Genomic DNA, 18,664 nt, shown 5'->3' on the forward strand with positions numbered 1-18,664 from the left:
AAAAGGCTGATTGTATTCTGCAGCGGTTTTATCTGCTGCCCATTGAAAAGGCATTAGTGGCGTCCATTAGCGTTCAATAGGAAGTGTGTTTACCAGTGTCAACAAGGTCAAAGGAGGTGATCCAAACATGCCGACAAAGATGAAATAGGTTGCTTTGGCTTTTTGCCCCCCCCTCTAAATTCCCCGGTGTCCCTAAAGCTTACCCGATAGCTCCATAACCTTGTACGTGTGTGCTTGTTATGCCTGCGTGTGCACTGTGTGTCGGTATGCGTTCAAGGAGCAGCACAACAGGGCACTGGGATAATCAGTCACTAGACTGCAGGTCAGGGTCTTGCACTGTGGGTACCATCCATCTGAACCCAACAGCTGCTGGGAAACGTGGCGGGAGGAATGAGATGAGAGAGAAAGATGGGTGAAGAGAGAGAAACAGAAAGAGAAAAAGTGGCGAGGTAAGATCAGGTGGAGAGAAAAGTCAAGGATAGGCTGTTGCAAACACAAAGAGTGCACAGAGAACAAGTGGGGAGGAGGAGGATGAGGAGGAGGAGGAGAAGTATTTGTGAGATGATGGTTCGTGGTCATTTTAGTTTCACTAAAGCGTATGCTCAAGGGCAGTCTGGGTGGGCTCAATTCTCACAATGACACAACCTTGCACTTTCACCCAAACAAGGTAACAGTTTTCCCATTGCAACACCTTGTTCTTGAACTGTTTTTTTTTTTTTTTTTCCTGTATCTACAAAGTTGATTTTGTTGAGGTTTCTGTGCGAGACATTTTCGAAGTCCACGTCGTTTTGCCCACAGAAAAGGTGGAAGTGCTTTGAAATCTCCTGCTAGTAATTTGCCACGGACACACAATTGAGATGGGACTGCGATAGCTTCCTTGTCCTACGGCCGCAGCAGGTGCTTTTAAAGCAGTTATGCAGACAGACAAATGTCATCAGATCCAATTAGTTTCCTGCTGTGCGTTTCATGTTGGGTGAACCATTCGTAAGAAAACAAGATATAACCAAAGACGTCAGCTGCAGCACTGGTAGCTTCGGCTTGTCAAAAATTAGTCAGGCGTGCAGGCAGAACTGTAAGCCCTGATTTTGTCAAACGGAAAGTCCGCCGGCACCACCCAAAGGGTATTTTATGACCGTGAGAGGCCTGTTTGAGGGAGGCAAGGAGGGATGGGGTGTGTGTGTGTGTGTGTGTGTGGGGGGGGGGGGGGGGGTAAGTATAGCAAATAAACTATACTCAGATGTGTGGTTGTCAGGGTCTTTCATGTGGAGGCTGCACTTGAGGGCATAGCTTAGCTTAGCTTGAGGGATGTTATTACACATGCCGGCTGATCTGGAGCGATGTGTGAGAAACGGCCTTGTCACTCGCTCTTAAATCACACTATCGAAGTAGCGGGAGAGGAAAAAAAAAAAAGAAAAGAAAAAAGAGGAGAAATAGGAAGAAGCGAAAAACCATGGCGGAGAAGTAACGGAAAGAGAGAACTACACATGACAGAGGGTCTTTATCCAGTGAAGAGAGCGACTGAAACTTTACACAGTGGCAATAAAGAAAGAACTTGGGACAGAGATTGTCCTGTAGCTGGCCTGTAAAACATATTGCGACTTAACCCATGATGAGGAAACAAGGATTTTAACAGGAAATGGATGCCTGCAGATATACGAAGTATACACATGTGCTTTTATGAACTAAATTCTATCTTTTAAATAAAACTCCCAAGGGGCCCCCGTGAGTGTCACAAGCAGTCACGTTTTACCCTACGCATCTGTAAAAGAAGAGGAAGGGCGAGCGCAGGCAGAGGCTCTCGTGATGTTCTAGATGACCTTTGACCTTTGGGCTGATATCATCGGAGCGTGTGCTCTGCCACTCCGCAGTGCTTCTAACTTAAATAAATGATGCTGACCCCGTGAGCATCTGAATCCTACCCCTATCCCTGACATCAACTACGGCATCTAAAAACAGGGAATTCTCCACATCTTCAGAGAGAAAAATATGTTTTACATACAATTCTTTACGTAATCTTTTTTTTTTTTTTTTTTACAATAATTGTTATAATTTCCCTCAAAAAGGGAAGGGTAGAGGACAGCATTTATGAACTTGCTGTAGAACATGTTCAAGTGACCATTAGTGTTTAACATTAGAAAATATCAGATAATTATGACCACATGTACTTTGATGCTCCCAATTGAAACCGCAACTCGTGATTTTGTATTTTTTTTTACTCCCAGGATTTGGACTACAGTGCCTTCATCATGGTGTTAAGTCTGAAAATACTGTATTATGTACTATGTCAAAAGTAAATATAAGGCGGTGTAATCTGTATCGGCAGCAGCTCCGTCTCCTCTCCACCTTGTGTCCTCTTCGCTGACCCGAACTTCACAACAAGAGCTCATGTTAAGAAGCAGTTTCTGACGCAGGGTCTCTTTCGCTCAGCATCAGGTCAAAGTCAACGACAGGAATCAGAGGGAGCACTGCAGTTCGAACACAGCGGTCCACCCCGTGTACTCACTACCACAGCCCTGCGTATCGCTGGAGTTGGAAAGTGTGGGTGTGGAGAGTAATTATTGCATTCTTTAACTTTGCTCGTCTGGAGGGAAATAGAAAGTCCTGTCTCATGAAAGGAAGCAAATTCTTATTTGCTGTGCCTGGCTGGCCATGATACTACTTTTTCTAACACGGTGCAGCATGGTTCACATCCTCTGTAGTTTGCCGTGCTTTGTCCTTGAATGTGTTAGGCTAATTACAGACGGGTTGGCCTTAATAGATTTGGTGGCATTTTTGTGGCTGCTTTGGTCTGTTAGGATAACATACCATCGCTCCTCTAGTTCCTTGAAGTTCAATTCGGTTTGTGCATGAGCCTGAAATTAAAAACACCCCATTTTAAAATTCCCTGGAGCTGGCCAAAGTGAAATTAGTCAACTTGTACAGGATGAGCATAATGTGGTAGAACTGCCACGCTCAAATCCGTGTTAAGAATGAAAAAAATCAGAAGCATTCTCAAGTCACCATCGACTTCCCACTGGTTTGTATTCGATGTGGCAAAAATATTACAGCATGTGGGAGAAAGGGAAAGACACAATTGGTGCGAAGCTGATGTTATGAACCTGCTGCTTTGGGGAGCTCATAGCTATTCTCAGTGCACTCGTTCCCATAACAAGTTTATTGCTGTATGGCTGGAATATGAGATGAATATGACTGATTCTTTGTGGAGTTTTTTTTTTTTTTACCCTTAATAATATTGCTTGTCTAAATAGACCAAAAAAAACAAACGAGCACGCTCAAATGAGAAGAGAGACCAGCCATTATAGAGAATATAAACATCCCACCCTCCTTCTCTTTCACATTTCTGATAAGGATCAAGGGGAAGGAGAGAGAGTAGACAGCTCACAGCCCCCTTCTTTTTCTTGCCACACACTCCCCCCCCCTTTTTCTAATTAACATTGTGCATGTTGTCAGGCTTTGTTTAATAATGCATGATTGCTATCAGCAGCAAAATCCTTTGAATGAAGCACTACTGAATGGGAACACAATAATACCACCGGGGGGCTCAGGAAGAAAGACAAGACTGTTTTTTTTTTCCTTTCTATTGTAATAAATGTTCAATGGGAAGCATCAGTGCCACCAAATGTATGAAAGTCAAGGTGCGGAGTGCAATGCTAAACGGCCATGTTGAGGATAAAATGGGCAAAGGTGGAGCTGCCTTGGAGGGAATCTTTTTTTTTGTGCGGACTAACGGAAGCGGAAAGGATCTTTTAAACTCACGTGCATGCCCATACATGTGGACACCAGCTTTCATACAACAACAACAACAAAAAATCGCTGCAGCGTTTAGGCCGAATCCGTCGTCGGATAACAATGCCTTTCTGCCAGGTCTGGCAGGTGGCTCGCTCATCACCCCCTTAAAACGCTGGGAAGGAATCCGCAGCACAATTTACATGTAAAAACCCTTGCAAATCAACACCAGTTCTAATTGCTTTAATTTTTGCTTGGAATTATGCTTTAGAGGGGTGCGTTTTAGCGGCGCTTACGTTAGCTGCTCCTTGTATTTACTCACATGGCACAGCCTCTCGGTTGTCTCACTGGTGGTTACACAACATACAGATGGTTTTGTTTGCCTGTATCAGCATGTGCGTGTGCGCGTGTGTGCGTGTGTGAATAGAGAAAGGGAGGGCTGCTGAGTACTGTTTCTCGTGTGCCGCCTAATGTCATGTCATTATGGAAATTCACACTTCATTAATTAACTCAAAGGCTATCACTTAGATTTGGAGGGGCAGATCCGTGAAACAATAACCGGAGGAGACAGACAGCTGTACCTGCACCACGTATGGATCACATCGCTGCTTTATCCCCGTTCAGGGTTTCTCAGTCCAATTGATTCTAATCAAATTCGCCGTCGCTACGAACACTACTCGTGTGAAAACTCTGCCTAGTGTTCTCAGATGGTATGTATATGCATACGCATTTGTGTGTGTGTGTGTGTGTGTGTGTGTGTGTGTGTGTGTGTGTGTTGGTGGTGGCGTGAGCGGGGGATGAGATTGTCTCAAATTGATTCCCTTCGCCACACGTCCCCCGCTCTTGCGCTCGCTACGAGCCCCGCGGCGCTCGGAGACAGGTAGTCGTGTCTATCTCCCCCCAACACAAATCGAGTGTGACAGGTGCGCTATCTTCCCGTCTTTTCTGCCATTTACAGCCCACAGAAATGAAAGAGGGAAAGCCGGGAGCGAGAAAGAGGATGATTGGTAACAGGGAAATGAGGTACTTTGTCATCATCGGGCCTCGTGATTGGGCTTAGGGGTGCTTGTTTTTCCTTTTTTTTTTTTTCTTTTTCTTTTCGTGGGTGGCGGTCAAATCTGCAGATAAACAGTCTAATATGATATTATTTCTAGCGAGAGCATTTATATGCGGAGTTGCTGCCTCCTGAATAAACACTTGGCGAAACCCCGCACGATTGCAAAAACTTCGCGAGATCTGCCGCGGCGTGCGGTACGTGATCTCGCGGTGCACAAAAGTGCGCTCCGCCCGGTCGCCGCAGCCGGGGACGACGGCTTCCTGCCGGAACGACGCGGGCAGGCGAGCCAGCGTGCTGACCAGCAGCGCAGTATTGTCGCCGAAGCTCGCACACTCGGATTAGCTGGGAGCCGTGTTATGAGCCGGAGACGACCGCAAAGCACCCATCACTTAGGATCAACCTCAGGCTTAAGCAAATGGATGACAAGGGATGGAGCTGGTCTGCAACTAATACTAGCTCACTGGATCACATTGATTTTTTTTTTTTTTTTTTTTACAGCCGGTCGTGGCCCTTCGACAAAAGGCTGAAACATGAATGGCATCAGCTGGCCACTCTGTCTTCTTGTTTGTGCAGCACTTTGAAAAAAGACAAAACGTGTGTGTGTGTGTGTGTGTGTGTGTGTGTGTGTGTGTGTGTGTGTGTGTGTGTGTGTGTGTGTGTGTGTGTGTGTGTGTGCGCCGAAGCCATGCCACTCCATCATTTTGTCGAGGCACTTTGAGCTATTAAAGCATCCACAGTGGATGGAAATGTGGCGCAAGAAGCTTCATTATGTGCTTCAGATGAATTGTTTTATTGAATATGTACGGAATAGCCCAACGTAATTAAAAGAGTTACCACGTGTTTTGGTTTTTTTTTTACCTCCCGGTTGAAGAAATATAAAATAGCTTTCGCCATTTACATGAACGTTTCGTGCATTTCCTGACTATTCTTCCATGCAAGTGAAGCATTTCTGTGAAACTTATATCAACACTGATCTGAGTGGGGACTTAAAACATACTCTTATTATGCAGCATATTTAATTGGCGCTCGCGACCAAAGCTGTGAAGACAAAATCATATTAACTCCCCCTTTCATCTGTGTGGTTTCTCCCTCTCTCTCTCTCTCTCTCTCACTCTCTCTCTCACTCTCTCTCTCCCTCTCATGCACACGTGCACACATATTGTGTGAAGTGACTATTCCATTTAGAGAACTGTCAGAACATACCCCGTGAGCACATCAGGCCCTTCCTATCCTCTGTCAGCTCCAGCCGAGGCTGTGTGGGGGTATGTCAGAAATGTGCAGGGATAGATAAAACCCATGGAGCCAAACAGCTTTGTTTCATTCAGTCCCTCTCTCTCTCTCTCTCTCTTTTTTCCCTCCCTCCTCCTTCCTTCTCCCTCTTCCTATCCCTCCTTGCCTTGCATAGGCTGTGAATACCCTGCATCTGAGAAATCAGACCAGACTGACTCACAGGGCTCTGTGAGCCAGTGCCACCGAGGCTGCCAAAGCATGCTGGTGCCAAGCTGTCCCACCATGCACAGAGCCAGACCCACGCTGCTGCTGCCGCTGCTGCTTGTCCTGGGTCTGCTCCTGCACCTCGCCGACGCTCAAAGTAAGTACACCGGCGGCTTTCGTGTGGGCCTCAAGTGTTTGTGTCCTGCTGAGTTGGGGAAGGGGTGGTACGGGTGGAACTGCTTTTGTTTCTTTTCTTTTGTTCTTATCTTTGCTGAACATCAGACACGTAAATACTGAACGTAACATACTCAAAACTTCAATAAATATTTGATCAAATATATAAAACTTCTTCATGAAACACGCAGGCTGGTTCCTACGATGACGAGTCTGATACACAGTTCATACTTGCGTAACACTGTCTCTATGACCACTGTCAAATGTTTGTCATGAATATAAGAAACGCTCATGCAACACTGAATTATATAGGTTCTATAAGGTTATTAAATAATGGGGGAGAAATACCATCACACACACACACACACACACACACACACACACACACACACACACACACACACACACACACACACACACACACACACACACACACACACACACACACAATGTGTTATATAGCTCATTGTTACTTTACTTGGGTGTTTGACCTGCACTGTGCAGAATGGTGTATTTGCAGAGTTTTACACTTGAAGGCTGCTTTTAAATGTATCTCCTAAAGCGGGAATGTTCCTCTGTGCTCAACCTAAATTTGATTTGAACACTTGTATGTGGAGGATGAACAAGTTACACAAGGGTGATTAGAAATCTTGAAGGCTTCAGACACTAACAGCCCAAACACTGACAGTGGGCTAGTTGAAGTATTCGACACCGTGTCTAACAGTTACATTCTTAAAACTAAGACAGTTTCTGGATTTTTACAATGAGAGAATATATTTATTTTTTAAAAGATCATGATATATATTTTGTTTTACTTACATGTCTTAAAACGTGTTTAAAAGTGATCTTTAAAAATGACGAGTAAAGTTAGAAGAAAAAAAAACCCCTCCAAAATCATGTATCAGTCCACTTTGGTAAGGAGTAATGTTATTTTCATATAGTGTCCCCGCCCACCCCCTCTCACACACACACACACACACACACACACACACACACACACACACACACACACACACACACACACACACACACACACACACACACACACACAACTATATTTCACTACAATAGATCTCTTCACCTCACCTCACCGAACTATGAAAATGTGTTCATATCTTTATTATTCAACTACTTTTTCTCTGCAGTAAAAACCAGAAATCCTCAGCCAAGAATCTCACAATGAGAAATCTTTGGAATTGAGTTACTTGACATCAGACACCTGCCCATTGATGTGTGACAACAGTTTTCAAACCTCATTTAGCTCTGGTCCTACACCAAAGATCCCCCCCTCTCCCACCTTCTCTTTTTTTTTTTTTTTTTTTTTGCACTAAGATCCATGAATCATTAGCTTCTGGATTCACAGTGGGATGAATAAAAGTTTTATTGCTCCCTTTGAAATGACTGAAATCCCCTCAGTTCAGCTGAATATCTCTGAATGAAGGGCTCATTCACCCAAGGTCATATACAACAGAGCCACGCGGAGTGAAATTGATGGGCGAGATTTTCAACTTTATGCTTGAGAAATGTTGCCTGCAATCTGTTCAAATGTGTTTTATTTTTTCTTCTTTGCCTTCCGTCACATATGTCTCACAGCAGGGGAGAGGCAAATGGAGAAATGTATTCTCCGTTTATCTCCCGTTTTATGTGCAGCTCCAGGATTTATTGACACAATTTAATTATGGGACCTACCCAAAACGGCATTAACGGTCGATAAACGTTCTCTTTAGGAGCTATCTTTTCACAAACTCCCATCTTCCACAGTCTAGAGAGAATTTACATAACAATAGTTGATGAGAGAAAAAAACACACACACACACATGCACACTATTGCCAAAGCCTTCCCTCAGACAGCTGTCTTGGTAAAACTTCCAGACATTCCACAGTTGCATTTGAGCACAAATGTAACAGAAACCTGCACAACTGCAGTCAGCAGCCCCCCCCCCTACACCCCCAAGCCTTGGTGCTCACCATCCCCCTTCGACCCCCCATTAATTGCCTTCCTTTAGCAGTCTGGCTGTTAGCAGCTGCTGCTACCCCTTACCCTACTTAAACAGCTGTGCTGGGTCATCATTTCAAAGCCAAAACAAACTTATCATGAGACAGCCACAGTGGCTGTCTGTTAATGACTACGGGGGCGTGTGGGAGTCGGGAGGTTACGGGGATGAGGTGCGTGTCCTGTCTGCAGCCAAGGTGTGAGAGAAAGTGCCTCCTCACAGCCAGAACCACTTTAGGCGGTACATATTAGCTCCGGGATTTATATTTGCTCTTCTCTGTTCCTGCACTGCCTCATCTCCCTCGTGCACGTGTTTGTTCCTCCCTTTCTCGGCTTCCCTCTATTGTTTTTCTTCCTAATCGCTCTCTTGCCAATTTTCTCCTCATTTCTGATTTGGGCTTTTTTTTTTTTTTTTTTTTTTTTTTTTCTTTCGACTGTTTTCCTGCCTGTCTTTGTCTTCTCCCCTCGTTGTTTGGAAGAAGTGCAATAGCCCCTTCCAGCGATTTAGAAGCTCCTTAATTTCCTCTACCGTGCCTCTGCATATGCACATCCAGCCTCTCGGGCACTCTCATATGTGGTTTACCCCTCAGAGCCAAAATCCGACTGCATTTCCAAAGGGAAAACTGCCCTCTGTCACCGCTCTGGATCCATTTGGGTGTGAGCTCGCCTCCGGCTGTGGACATGGTGGAGGATATGAGACACGCAAGAGCAGAAAATGGCTGAGTCTGCCTGCTCAACAGATGGCACGATCCTCAGAGCCAGTCCTACTCTCCACCCCGCACAGCGGACACAGCAGCCCCCTTTTAAGAAAACCGCCAATCAGGACCCCTAATAAACTTTAATTTCTGTTAATGTGTTAATGGGAGTGCTACCATATTTGCTCCTTCTGCAAACGTTTCCAAGTCAGACCTGTTCTAGCCGGAGGAGCATGGTGGATTTAAAATTGATCTTAGAGGATTGTCTTGCTATCTTTCCTCTGTTTGGTCTGTTGGTTTGTTTTCACTCTGTCATTGTTTTGTCTTTGGCCTTCTCTCTCTGTTGCACTCCCTCGTTTTCTCCTTCACCCTGTCCCCTTTGCTCTTCAAATGCAGCCCGTTTAATTTGTGTGGCAAATTGGGCTTGGCAATCGCTTGAAAGGGGGGCATAATTGTCCCTGGTGAGCCAAGGGGACAGAGCGCGAGGGAGGCAACAAACAATTTCTCTGTCTTTTGCTGAACAGTAATGCAAAAAGGAAGCATCGCAGATGAGAGGAGAGCTGGAGGCATTAAACATCTCCACCTGGGCAAGGATGAAGCAGGCTAAAAGCTCTGGTGTGAGCATCAGAATTAAATAACTTGGAGGTTCATTAATGCATTAAGAGGATTGGAGTCTGGGAAATGTTACTGAGCTACATCTTCAGTGAATTCAAACCAACACCCCAGCACCCCCCCCTCATTCTCCACACACACACACACACACACACACACACACACACACACACACACACACACACACACACACACACACACACACACACACACACACACACACACACACACACACACACACACACACACACACTCCTTCTAGCCCACTTTGGCTCATGCTGTGTTGGACCATGTCAAACCCTGAGCCTAATAGTGTTTTAATTGATTTCTCCCATTGATGGTGGATAACGTGGGGAATCCCAGCGAGCCAGCATGATTCCCTTTAACACGTCAAATGAGTATCGACAGGCTCCTCTAGCCTCTCTAAACATTAAGCTGTTAACAGCCAAACTTCATCTCTCTCACTTGCGCTTATTTACAGGGTGGCGTACATGCGGAGGCGCGCCGTGCACACCCAAACACTCTGGGCATCTAATGTATGTGCAATCCGTTTGAGCCGGCGATCAAAGGTGAATCGCATGGGACAGCAACAACGGATCGCCTATTGATGTGGCACTTCTTTTGAGCCATTGCTGTGCGAAGGAAGCAAGATGGGGGAGGGTTATTTACATACTAAAGTGTTTTACTTATAGTATTATCTGGGTGGACTGTGATCATAACTACAATATGTAATGGTGTTTTATATATCACAGAGAACATACTTTAAAGAAAAAAAAAAAAAAAAAAACGACAAAAGAATCAAGGACAGGCCTGTTGGGACGGACGAGTACACCAAAGCACGCACAAACACCAAAAGCCACACTGAAAGTCACGTGAGCTTGAAAATGTTATCCAATCCAATAAAGAGACACATACAAACAGAAAAGTCCTGTGCACATACACCCACTAAACAGGTTCACCTTGTTACAAGTCCAAAAGCTAATGATACTCGATTCCCCAGATGATCAGGCAGTAATATGTGTGTTTTATGCATGCCTGGCCTAATATGAATTATTGTAAAATAGCGTTGTATTTGCATATAAGCTTCCGGGCTGTACTGAAATTAGCATTTTTACAACAGCTCAAATTAAATCCCTCTGCTTAATTTGCCAGCATGCTAATTTGATTTAAATCGAGTCTATTCCATTCCCTTTTACACTCATACCCACACAGCGCTAACATTCAAACTGGGCGCACACACACACACACACACACACACACACACACACACACACACACACACACACACACACACACACACACACACACACACGCGTATAAACAGACAGTATGAGCTGCAGCCTGCCCCCCCCCCCCCGTCCATCCCTCCCCACACACACACATTCTGCCTGGTACAAAGTGAATTAGCCACAAATAAACACACAGACCTTACATGTTTGCATAAAAGGACGTTAAAGCGAGAGGAGAAGGGAACTCGCGGAGGGTTTGATCCAACTTTAAATCACTGTAATTCCCCGAGTATACCACCTCGTTCATCATTCTGCCGGACACTGCTCAAGTGGAAATCTCATTGTTGGCTCCACTCGTTCATTTCAAAACGTGTCTTAGTACAGTACATCCTTAAAAAACTAGCATCAATATGTACGAGGGGAGAGCAAGCGTCGTGTTCACACTTCAAATAGATGTGGTGAAAACACCTTCGGCGAAGAGTGCCAACACTTAATTACCATCTCGTTGTTTGGATGAAGACCTTGTGACAAGGCTGAGAATCTGAGATAAAACAATGTTATCAGTGCCATGCAAGATGCCTCTTGCTCGCAGGTTGAACTAAATGGGTAAGAAGTCATGATCGTTTTCTTTGGCTGCACATGCCTCTGCCAGCTCCTTGTCAACAATGCGCTGTGCAATTATGTTTAAAGGTTGTATCAGGCCCATTATTAACTCCATGAATGCCATTAGCTTCATCTATGGATCGCAGTCATTTTGCCTCGCACTTAGAACACAGAATCACACAAAAGCCGAGCAATTCACACTCCTGACCCTCCTACTCAAGAAAAGCAGATAATCACACACAATATGGAGATGTTGTACAGGCCAAGATCAAGGTAATTAAAGGCCAGCTCTCAACCACTAATGCTATATCTAAGTGCACTTATGTCTCCAAGACAAACCTGACTTGAAAATGTTGGAGCAATTTAACCATGCCGTACCATTCATGTCTCAGAGTGGGAATATTGACAGAACAAAAGCGCCGTAATCCAAATTGTAAATCCATTTTAGTGGCAATCAATAAACTCTCAAAATACCACTCTCTGAATCCATATATTTGAATACCTCTGCATGAAACGACTTGGTCTGTCATACTGTAAAATGTTATGGATTTTCTTCGTCATTTGAGCATTTAAGGTGCCCGAAAAAAAAATAACGTTGACGCGTTCTCGCTCTCGTACACACACTTTCTCACACAAAGGCAACCTTGTGGCATGTCTCTGAAGCTGGGATCAGCCAGTGAGCTGATCCCATTGCCAGCCGTTTTGCATCTGCCGGGCTCACACTTGTCGTGATTCTGGCCGTGCTGGCGTATCCACTGAATCTGATCACCCTTCACACACTGCGCCAGTGAACTGCATCAAAATGCAGGTGTTTCATGACATTGCCCCAGTGACAGTGCAATTAATAGATTGATGCTGTAGCTGCAGCCGTGGGATTACTCGGCCAGTCAAGTCTGAAATACACGAGCGCTCACTGCACGGATGATGTTTCACTGCAGCGTGAACAATGAAGAGCAGGAGAACATATAATCTACACAGACAGGAGAAGCATAGCAGCTCAAACGGGGTTTAAGATGTTTTTGTACTCTGCAGTTCCAACACAATTCACATTCAATTCTTTTAAATACAAAATGCAAGTCAAAACTGCACCATGTCTATGGATCCTAGACATTATGTTCCCAATCACATATACTGTCACTAGTGGGGTTTGTCTCATGGACTTTTTGCATCACGTCAGTCTCGTAATAGTGACGGATTTGTTCCCATATGTGGATTCATTGACTCATTAAGCACTTTCTACATGCAGATATCACAAAAATAAATGGTCATTTAAAGCACTACGTTTGGCAAAAGCTCTGCTCCGCCTGCTTTACCTTTCATGGCTCATTAATTGATTTTACGCCAGCAAAGCAGGCCCATGATTACAATTTCAGCAGTTATTACCACTATGTGGTTTAAGACATATACTTTAAGCATACAGCTTTAACTATGATATACGGTAAGTCAAACAATTCGTCTGTGTTTTGTATATCATGAGCAGAACAAGTAAATTGAAACATCCAGGAGGTAGATGTACAGTGTGACAGGATTTATTTGTAGTTTTGTTCTAAATAAAAGAGCCACCTGGACTTTGCTGAATGCATCAATTTGGTTGGAGAAGCAAAACCTCACAGCCCTCATTTGTGTGTTTGGAGAACAGAAATGTGTTTTTATTCCCCTTTATAGTACACAACTGTTCGATTAGAAAAGCCTTTTAAAGTTCTCTGCTTCAGGATGAATGCATCTGTATGTGTGTGTGTGTGTGTGTGTGTGTGTGTGTGTGTGTGTGTGTGTGTGTGTGTGTGTGTGTGTGTGTGTGTGTGTGTGTGTGTGTGTGTGTGTGTGTGTGTGTGTGTGTGGCCATGCATGCGTGTTCACACGGCTCACACCTGGCCCTAGGCCGGAGCTTTGGTCTCACTCCAGGGGTCCTAAGAGTGTGACACATTGCACTGATCTCAGCGCAGCACATTTGTGTGCCTGTGGGGTATGTTGGGATTCTGCAGTGGGGTTAATGGTCTAAACCATTCATCTCCATGGAGCGCCTCGGGGCAATCTCTCAGTCCAAGCCAGAAAGCTTACATCCCCACCTTCTTACCTACAGCACTCTCCAATACTTGACGCGGATTGGGAATCTTTACGCCCCGAGCTCCTCCTGTCACAGCTGATTTACATTCTGCAGAGTGATGGAGTGAGCGCTCAAAGTCCGTCTTTGGAGAGCCATCTTTCTCACCCAATACGGTCTCACACACTACATCTGTCACCCTTTCCTATCACCCCCCCCCCACACCCATCCTCTCTCCCCCTCTTGTTTGTATGCTCACTCATTCATTCATTAACTCACTCTCTGGCACACGTATTCACGCACACTCTGACTTACACACTGTCCCTCTTCTCTGCACCGCCAAAATGAGTCATGCCATTTGAGGGGCTGAGATTTATTGTGACACACAGCTTTAGTGTGGTATATTAGTTATGGCAAATGAGAGTGAGAGCCTCCATTGAGAGGTGAAAATGCTCTCACGCCACAGCCAGACTCATAGGCTTTTCAGGGTGAAACTGAGCCAAGCCCTTGTTTCTAATGGCACAGCACTAAGTGCCCATCCCGTCACAGAGCGGAATATGGAATATGCATTCTCGCTCACTCTCACACACACACACACACACATACATACATGCATACATACATGCATACATACATACTCATACCATTAGTAAAAGGTCCCTGGACATTTATGAGGTGTTTAGCCAGCATCCATCATAACATCCATAAAGACTCTGGTTCCCTTTAGTGTTAATACTCCCTTGGTGCCATCTCTCATGTCATTCATCATTCTCTCATCAACTAATTAATTACCACAATCGCCTCCATCACTTGAGTAATGATGAAGGATATTTCAAGTTGAGAGTGGATAATTAATGTACAACAAAGAGGCAAGATGAGAGTGGAATCGTGAGCCTCAAAAGGCAAGACCTTATCTGTTATTTATTTTCTCGCTCCAAATCTTTCAGGGCCACATGGAGGCAAACATGCAGTCCAACACATTTCATCGCAAACTTTTACTTTGGTTAAATTCAATCTCATTCAGTCCTCACACACTTTTCCTTTATTCCCCCCCCCCCACCCCCGCTTTACTTTTATCTCCTTCAGTCTTGAGTTATTACAAGAGAGCATAGAGCACACTCTATGATGTCAGGATTTGTGCCTACATGGATTTCTTTAAGTACACTTTCCAAATCATTTTTTCCCACTCTCCTCCTTGTGTCCATCGGAGAGAGGAAACATAACACATGATCAGAGAGTCTCGCAGAGATCCCCTTTCATTCCCTCGCTCGCCTTCCTGCCACTGCCTGGGTAAGACAGAAATTTCACACCGCATGATCTGTTGCCTGTCATTACACGGCACAATCTAATTGGCTGGGCTTTTTCCCTCCACTGCTGTTATTCAAGGAGAGATGTCCACAGAAAAGGAGAGGCTGGAGTTTTGTTATAAAATCCCGCAGAGACATCCTTATTTGTGTCTCTGGCCAAATTATGTTAAATCCTGTGGGAGGAGAATTGGAACGCCCAGGAGACATTACTCAGCTAACAGGTAGCAAAATACCACTGTAAGTCCTGGGTAAATGATGCAATGAAATGCATGTTGTAAGTGCTTTCAGTCTGCATTAAACGCAGGTTTTATTCCAAGTTCGTTGTGAAGCCCCCTTTTAGCGTTAAAATCCATGCGTATCCAAATACATCCATTTCACTGCACACACTCCTACACATACAGTTTCTTATGTGTACTTTATTCAGGCATGCTACAGACAGTATGTGTGTGTTAGCTAGAAGTAGCAGTTATGCATGGCTGTACACAGATTCATAGCCTGGGTAAAAATAGCACACGCATACTGGACACCTAATGGAGGCAAGAGATGGACAATATGGCAGATCTGTAACAAGATGCTTTCATTCTCTGTTTCTGCCAAAGAGCATCACCGATCAGATGGTGTGAAAAATCCTCTTTGACCTGTCCCAGCCACAGCAATATGCTGTATTGTAGAGTACACAAATGAAGCAGCAACAGACACAGTGAAGCACCAGAAATAAATGCAGAAACATATCGATCAGAGGACGAGGTCAGATTTGCCAACAATCAGAGTGTTAACTGCCACGGAAGTGAAATAGCAAACTACTGTGGGATGCTGAGCGGTTAAGAGGAGGTAGATTGAAAAGAAAAATCCAAATGTGGCGGAGGAAGAGCGTCGATGGAGATTAAGTGAAAGAATGGGTGGATTGACTTTCAAAGGCCTCCGAACCAGATGAGGTGATAGGAATGAAGAGAAGGCTAATACGAGTTACAGGGATTTATTTTATGTTTCTTCACTGCCGAGTCTTTTTCTTACAAAGCTCAAAGATAATTTCCAAAAAGTAATCTTGGAGCCTACAACTTTAATCCTACTGATATGATTAGGTTCCTGGCATCTTATGAAATGATCTCAACCCTTTTTATAAGGATCTGAAATTTGGTAATGAAAGTCAAAGGTAAACAGATTAAAGATATTGCAGTTTGGATTGAATGTCACATTTTGATCTTATTTAAAAATTTCTTGTCAAACACAATAAAAAAAGAGTCAACTTTTTATCTTTAGAAGGTATTAGCCTTTAAACATAACTTTAGCCAACTTCTAACAAAGCTGAAAAAAAGAGAAGGACTTTGACTTGCGGTGCTACTGGCTTATTGTCGTACTTGTGGTATTATTATTAGAGCAAATGGAAACTGAAGCATTAAATGGAAAAAAAAAAAAAAACACTAGAGCTTTATAATGTGTGCTGGGAATGAAAAGGTGAGCCGAAAATGCAATGTTGTGTTAAAATCATAATCCATTGTTGCAAACAGTAAGGCAATAAGCAGAGAAAATAATCAAGGTCCAGGTTACTTAGTAATCAATTGGTTGCGTAGTGACTAAAGTGATCCAGGGATGGAGACGAGAGTCACAATAACAGCAAACAAAACAGAACAGCAAAACAGACGCATGAGAGGGTATTCTTGTCTCAGACGACTGCTATCTCGCATAGAAGACAGCCCCTTTTGTTTTGCAATGCCTCATTGTGTGGCATCTTTGAAATCCACAAGGGCCTGTTACACAGCATTCATTTTGTTTCATCACTCGCACAAAGCCCTGACTGATATTATTTGAGATAGTTTGTTTCAGGTACAATGAGAGTAATTATTCAGTGCTGCACTGAGAAAACAGAGAGTACCGACAGAAAGTAAGCAAGATTACTGGCAATGATACGATATTACAGCAAATTACTAATAAAAATACACAAATAATGGCTTTTTTTTTTTTTTTTTTTTTTGTATGATCACAGGCACATGTCATGAGTACATCCCTCCTGGATGATGCATTGGTGTTTGGAGCTTTTGCTGGTAAATGAGTTAGAGTGGCACGGGGCTGTGATAAACACAAACACAGCCCTGTCTTTGGTCAAGGTCGCTCGTGGTAACAGCATCAGAACGAGAGAAAAACATGGGTTTGAGTCCGTTAATGAGCAAATATTAAAGTCAGCGTGGCGACCATCCAAGGCGCTCGTGTGTCCCCAGAAAAGGGCAGCAAAGAGCAGTTCTCAAGGGGAGACGTATCTTGCTCTTTTTGTTTTTTGTAGCCAACTCCAAAGTATTCAGGTAGAGTGGGGCTGGTGTCCATCAGTGGCCTCGGTCATGCATGCAGACTATAGTACGCTCCTGTTCACTGCAGCCTTGCCACTGTTCCCGGCTATCACATCCATTGCTTTTTTTTTTTTTTTTTTTTCTCCTCCAGCACAGATTCTTCTCAGAAGGCAGATCTATCCACTCGGTCACTGCTCTACATCTGTACAAGATCTGAAAATATTGATTAGGTGATAATTAAATTGTCCACCCCAGCTTGATATGGATTAATAATTGCCCACTAATGCCCCCCTGACATTTTTTTTTGCATCGACTCAATACTGTTTGCAGGGGCGCACTGATAATTATGACGGTCGGTATTCTTCATTTTGTCCCTAATGAGACCAATCTGAGTTGGCTAGACTTTTGCCTAAGAATTAGAAAGGAGTGAAAAGGGAGAGAGAGAGGGAGGGATAGATTTTCTCTTAGCCCTCATTACTCAGTACTTTGGGACTTATCACGGATATGCAGTATTTCCTTGTTTTACGGGAACATTTCTTGTCTTACAAACCTTATTTGTTTCTGTGTGTAATCAGCGCTTTGTCAGATTAAGCATAAACTGTCATACTGGGTGGATGTAAATCCCGTTAAGAGGACATCTTTGGACAAACAACAGCACCACTAGGAGTACTATAAATACTGAGATGAGAAGGTGGCATGGGCATCGGGCCACATCGCTGCTTCGACTTCCTCACTGCCATCTGTGAGTGTTCCTCCTCTGGCATTCTCACAAAGGCCTTTTGTGCAATTTTTCCCTTTGTCCCTGTTTGCTAGGTTTAATTAGGTTATTTACTTGAGTCTCACCTCCCAGTGTTTCATTATAGTGGTCATTGCAGATAGGGCTTCACACAGGGCAGGGGCAGATAAAAAGTTAGGACAAAAGATGATAAATGTTGCGAGCGGGGACCGGAATGCAATCTGGCCGCCACGATGCAGAGATGTTCTAATGGCTTCCCAGCAAGGAAGGGGGAAGGCACTGTCGAGATGGCAACGTGATAAATGGCGCTGGGATGGCTGTAAGGACTGTAGGCACAACAAAGAAAAAGAAGAGAGTCATGGAAGGAGAAAAAACGAAGATGACCAAAAAATGGAATCTAATTAATCTGGACTTGGTTCCCCCTCCTGACAAATTCAGCGCAGGAGAAGAGGAAGGGAAATTGTTTTTAGGAATCGGCCCCCCCCGCCCTCCCCACCAACCAGCCTCCACCCTCCCTACTCCTGCTTTCCACCCTGGTTGAAAAGGCAAAGGGACGTATGGGTTGTGACAATGCTCCTGCACCTGTGGAATGATTAATGACAGCCAACTCGCCTTGTACGCCGCAGAGTGAAAATATCTGCTGCAAAAACACACCAAGGAGAAATCGGTTATAAACATAATTCTTCTGCCATTTAACGCTACATTACACAAATGTAGGTTTTAGAACTCCTTTAAGGGTAAACAATGATCATTGTGGACTTTCTCTAAAGTATAC

At 44.1% G+C, this 18,664-nt stretch overlaps 1 protein-coding gene across 39 annotated transcripts in view; it reads left to right on the top strand.

Moving 5' to 3' along the window:
• Nucleotides 1-18,664, top strand: part of LOC138624711 (receptor-type tyrosine-protein phosphatase delta-like) — a 350,030-nt gene that overhangs the window by 250,206 nt on the left and 81,160 nt on the right. For 38 of the 39 annotated variants that reach the window (XM_069705103.1, XM_069705107.1, XM_069705104.1 and 35 more), the window contains one exon: nucleotides 6,189-6,374. In XM_069705103.1, the coding sequence (XP_069561204.1) occupies nucleotides 6,189-6,374 (186 nt within the window). Of the gene's footprint in view, nucleotides 1-5,952; nucleotides 6,046-6,188; nucleotides 6,375-18,664 lie in introns of all 39 variants that reach the window. The other variant, XM_069705120.1, reaches the window with a different exon arrangement.

Source organism: Brachyistius frenatus, unplaced genomic scaffold (assembly GCF_029030835.1).
Source record: "Brachyistius frenatus isolate BFR_SWC_R1_liver_20210118 unplaced genomic scaffold, ASM2903083v1 Contig_54, whole genome shotgun sequence".
Lineage (NCBI taxonomy): Eukaryota > Metazoa > Chordata > Actinopteri > Embiotocidae > Brachyistius > Brachyistius frenatus.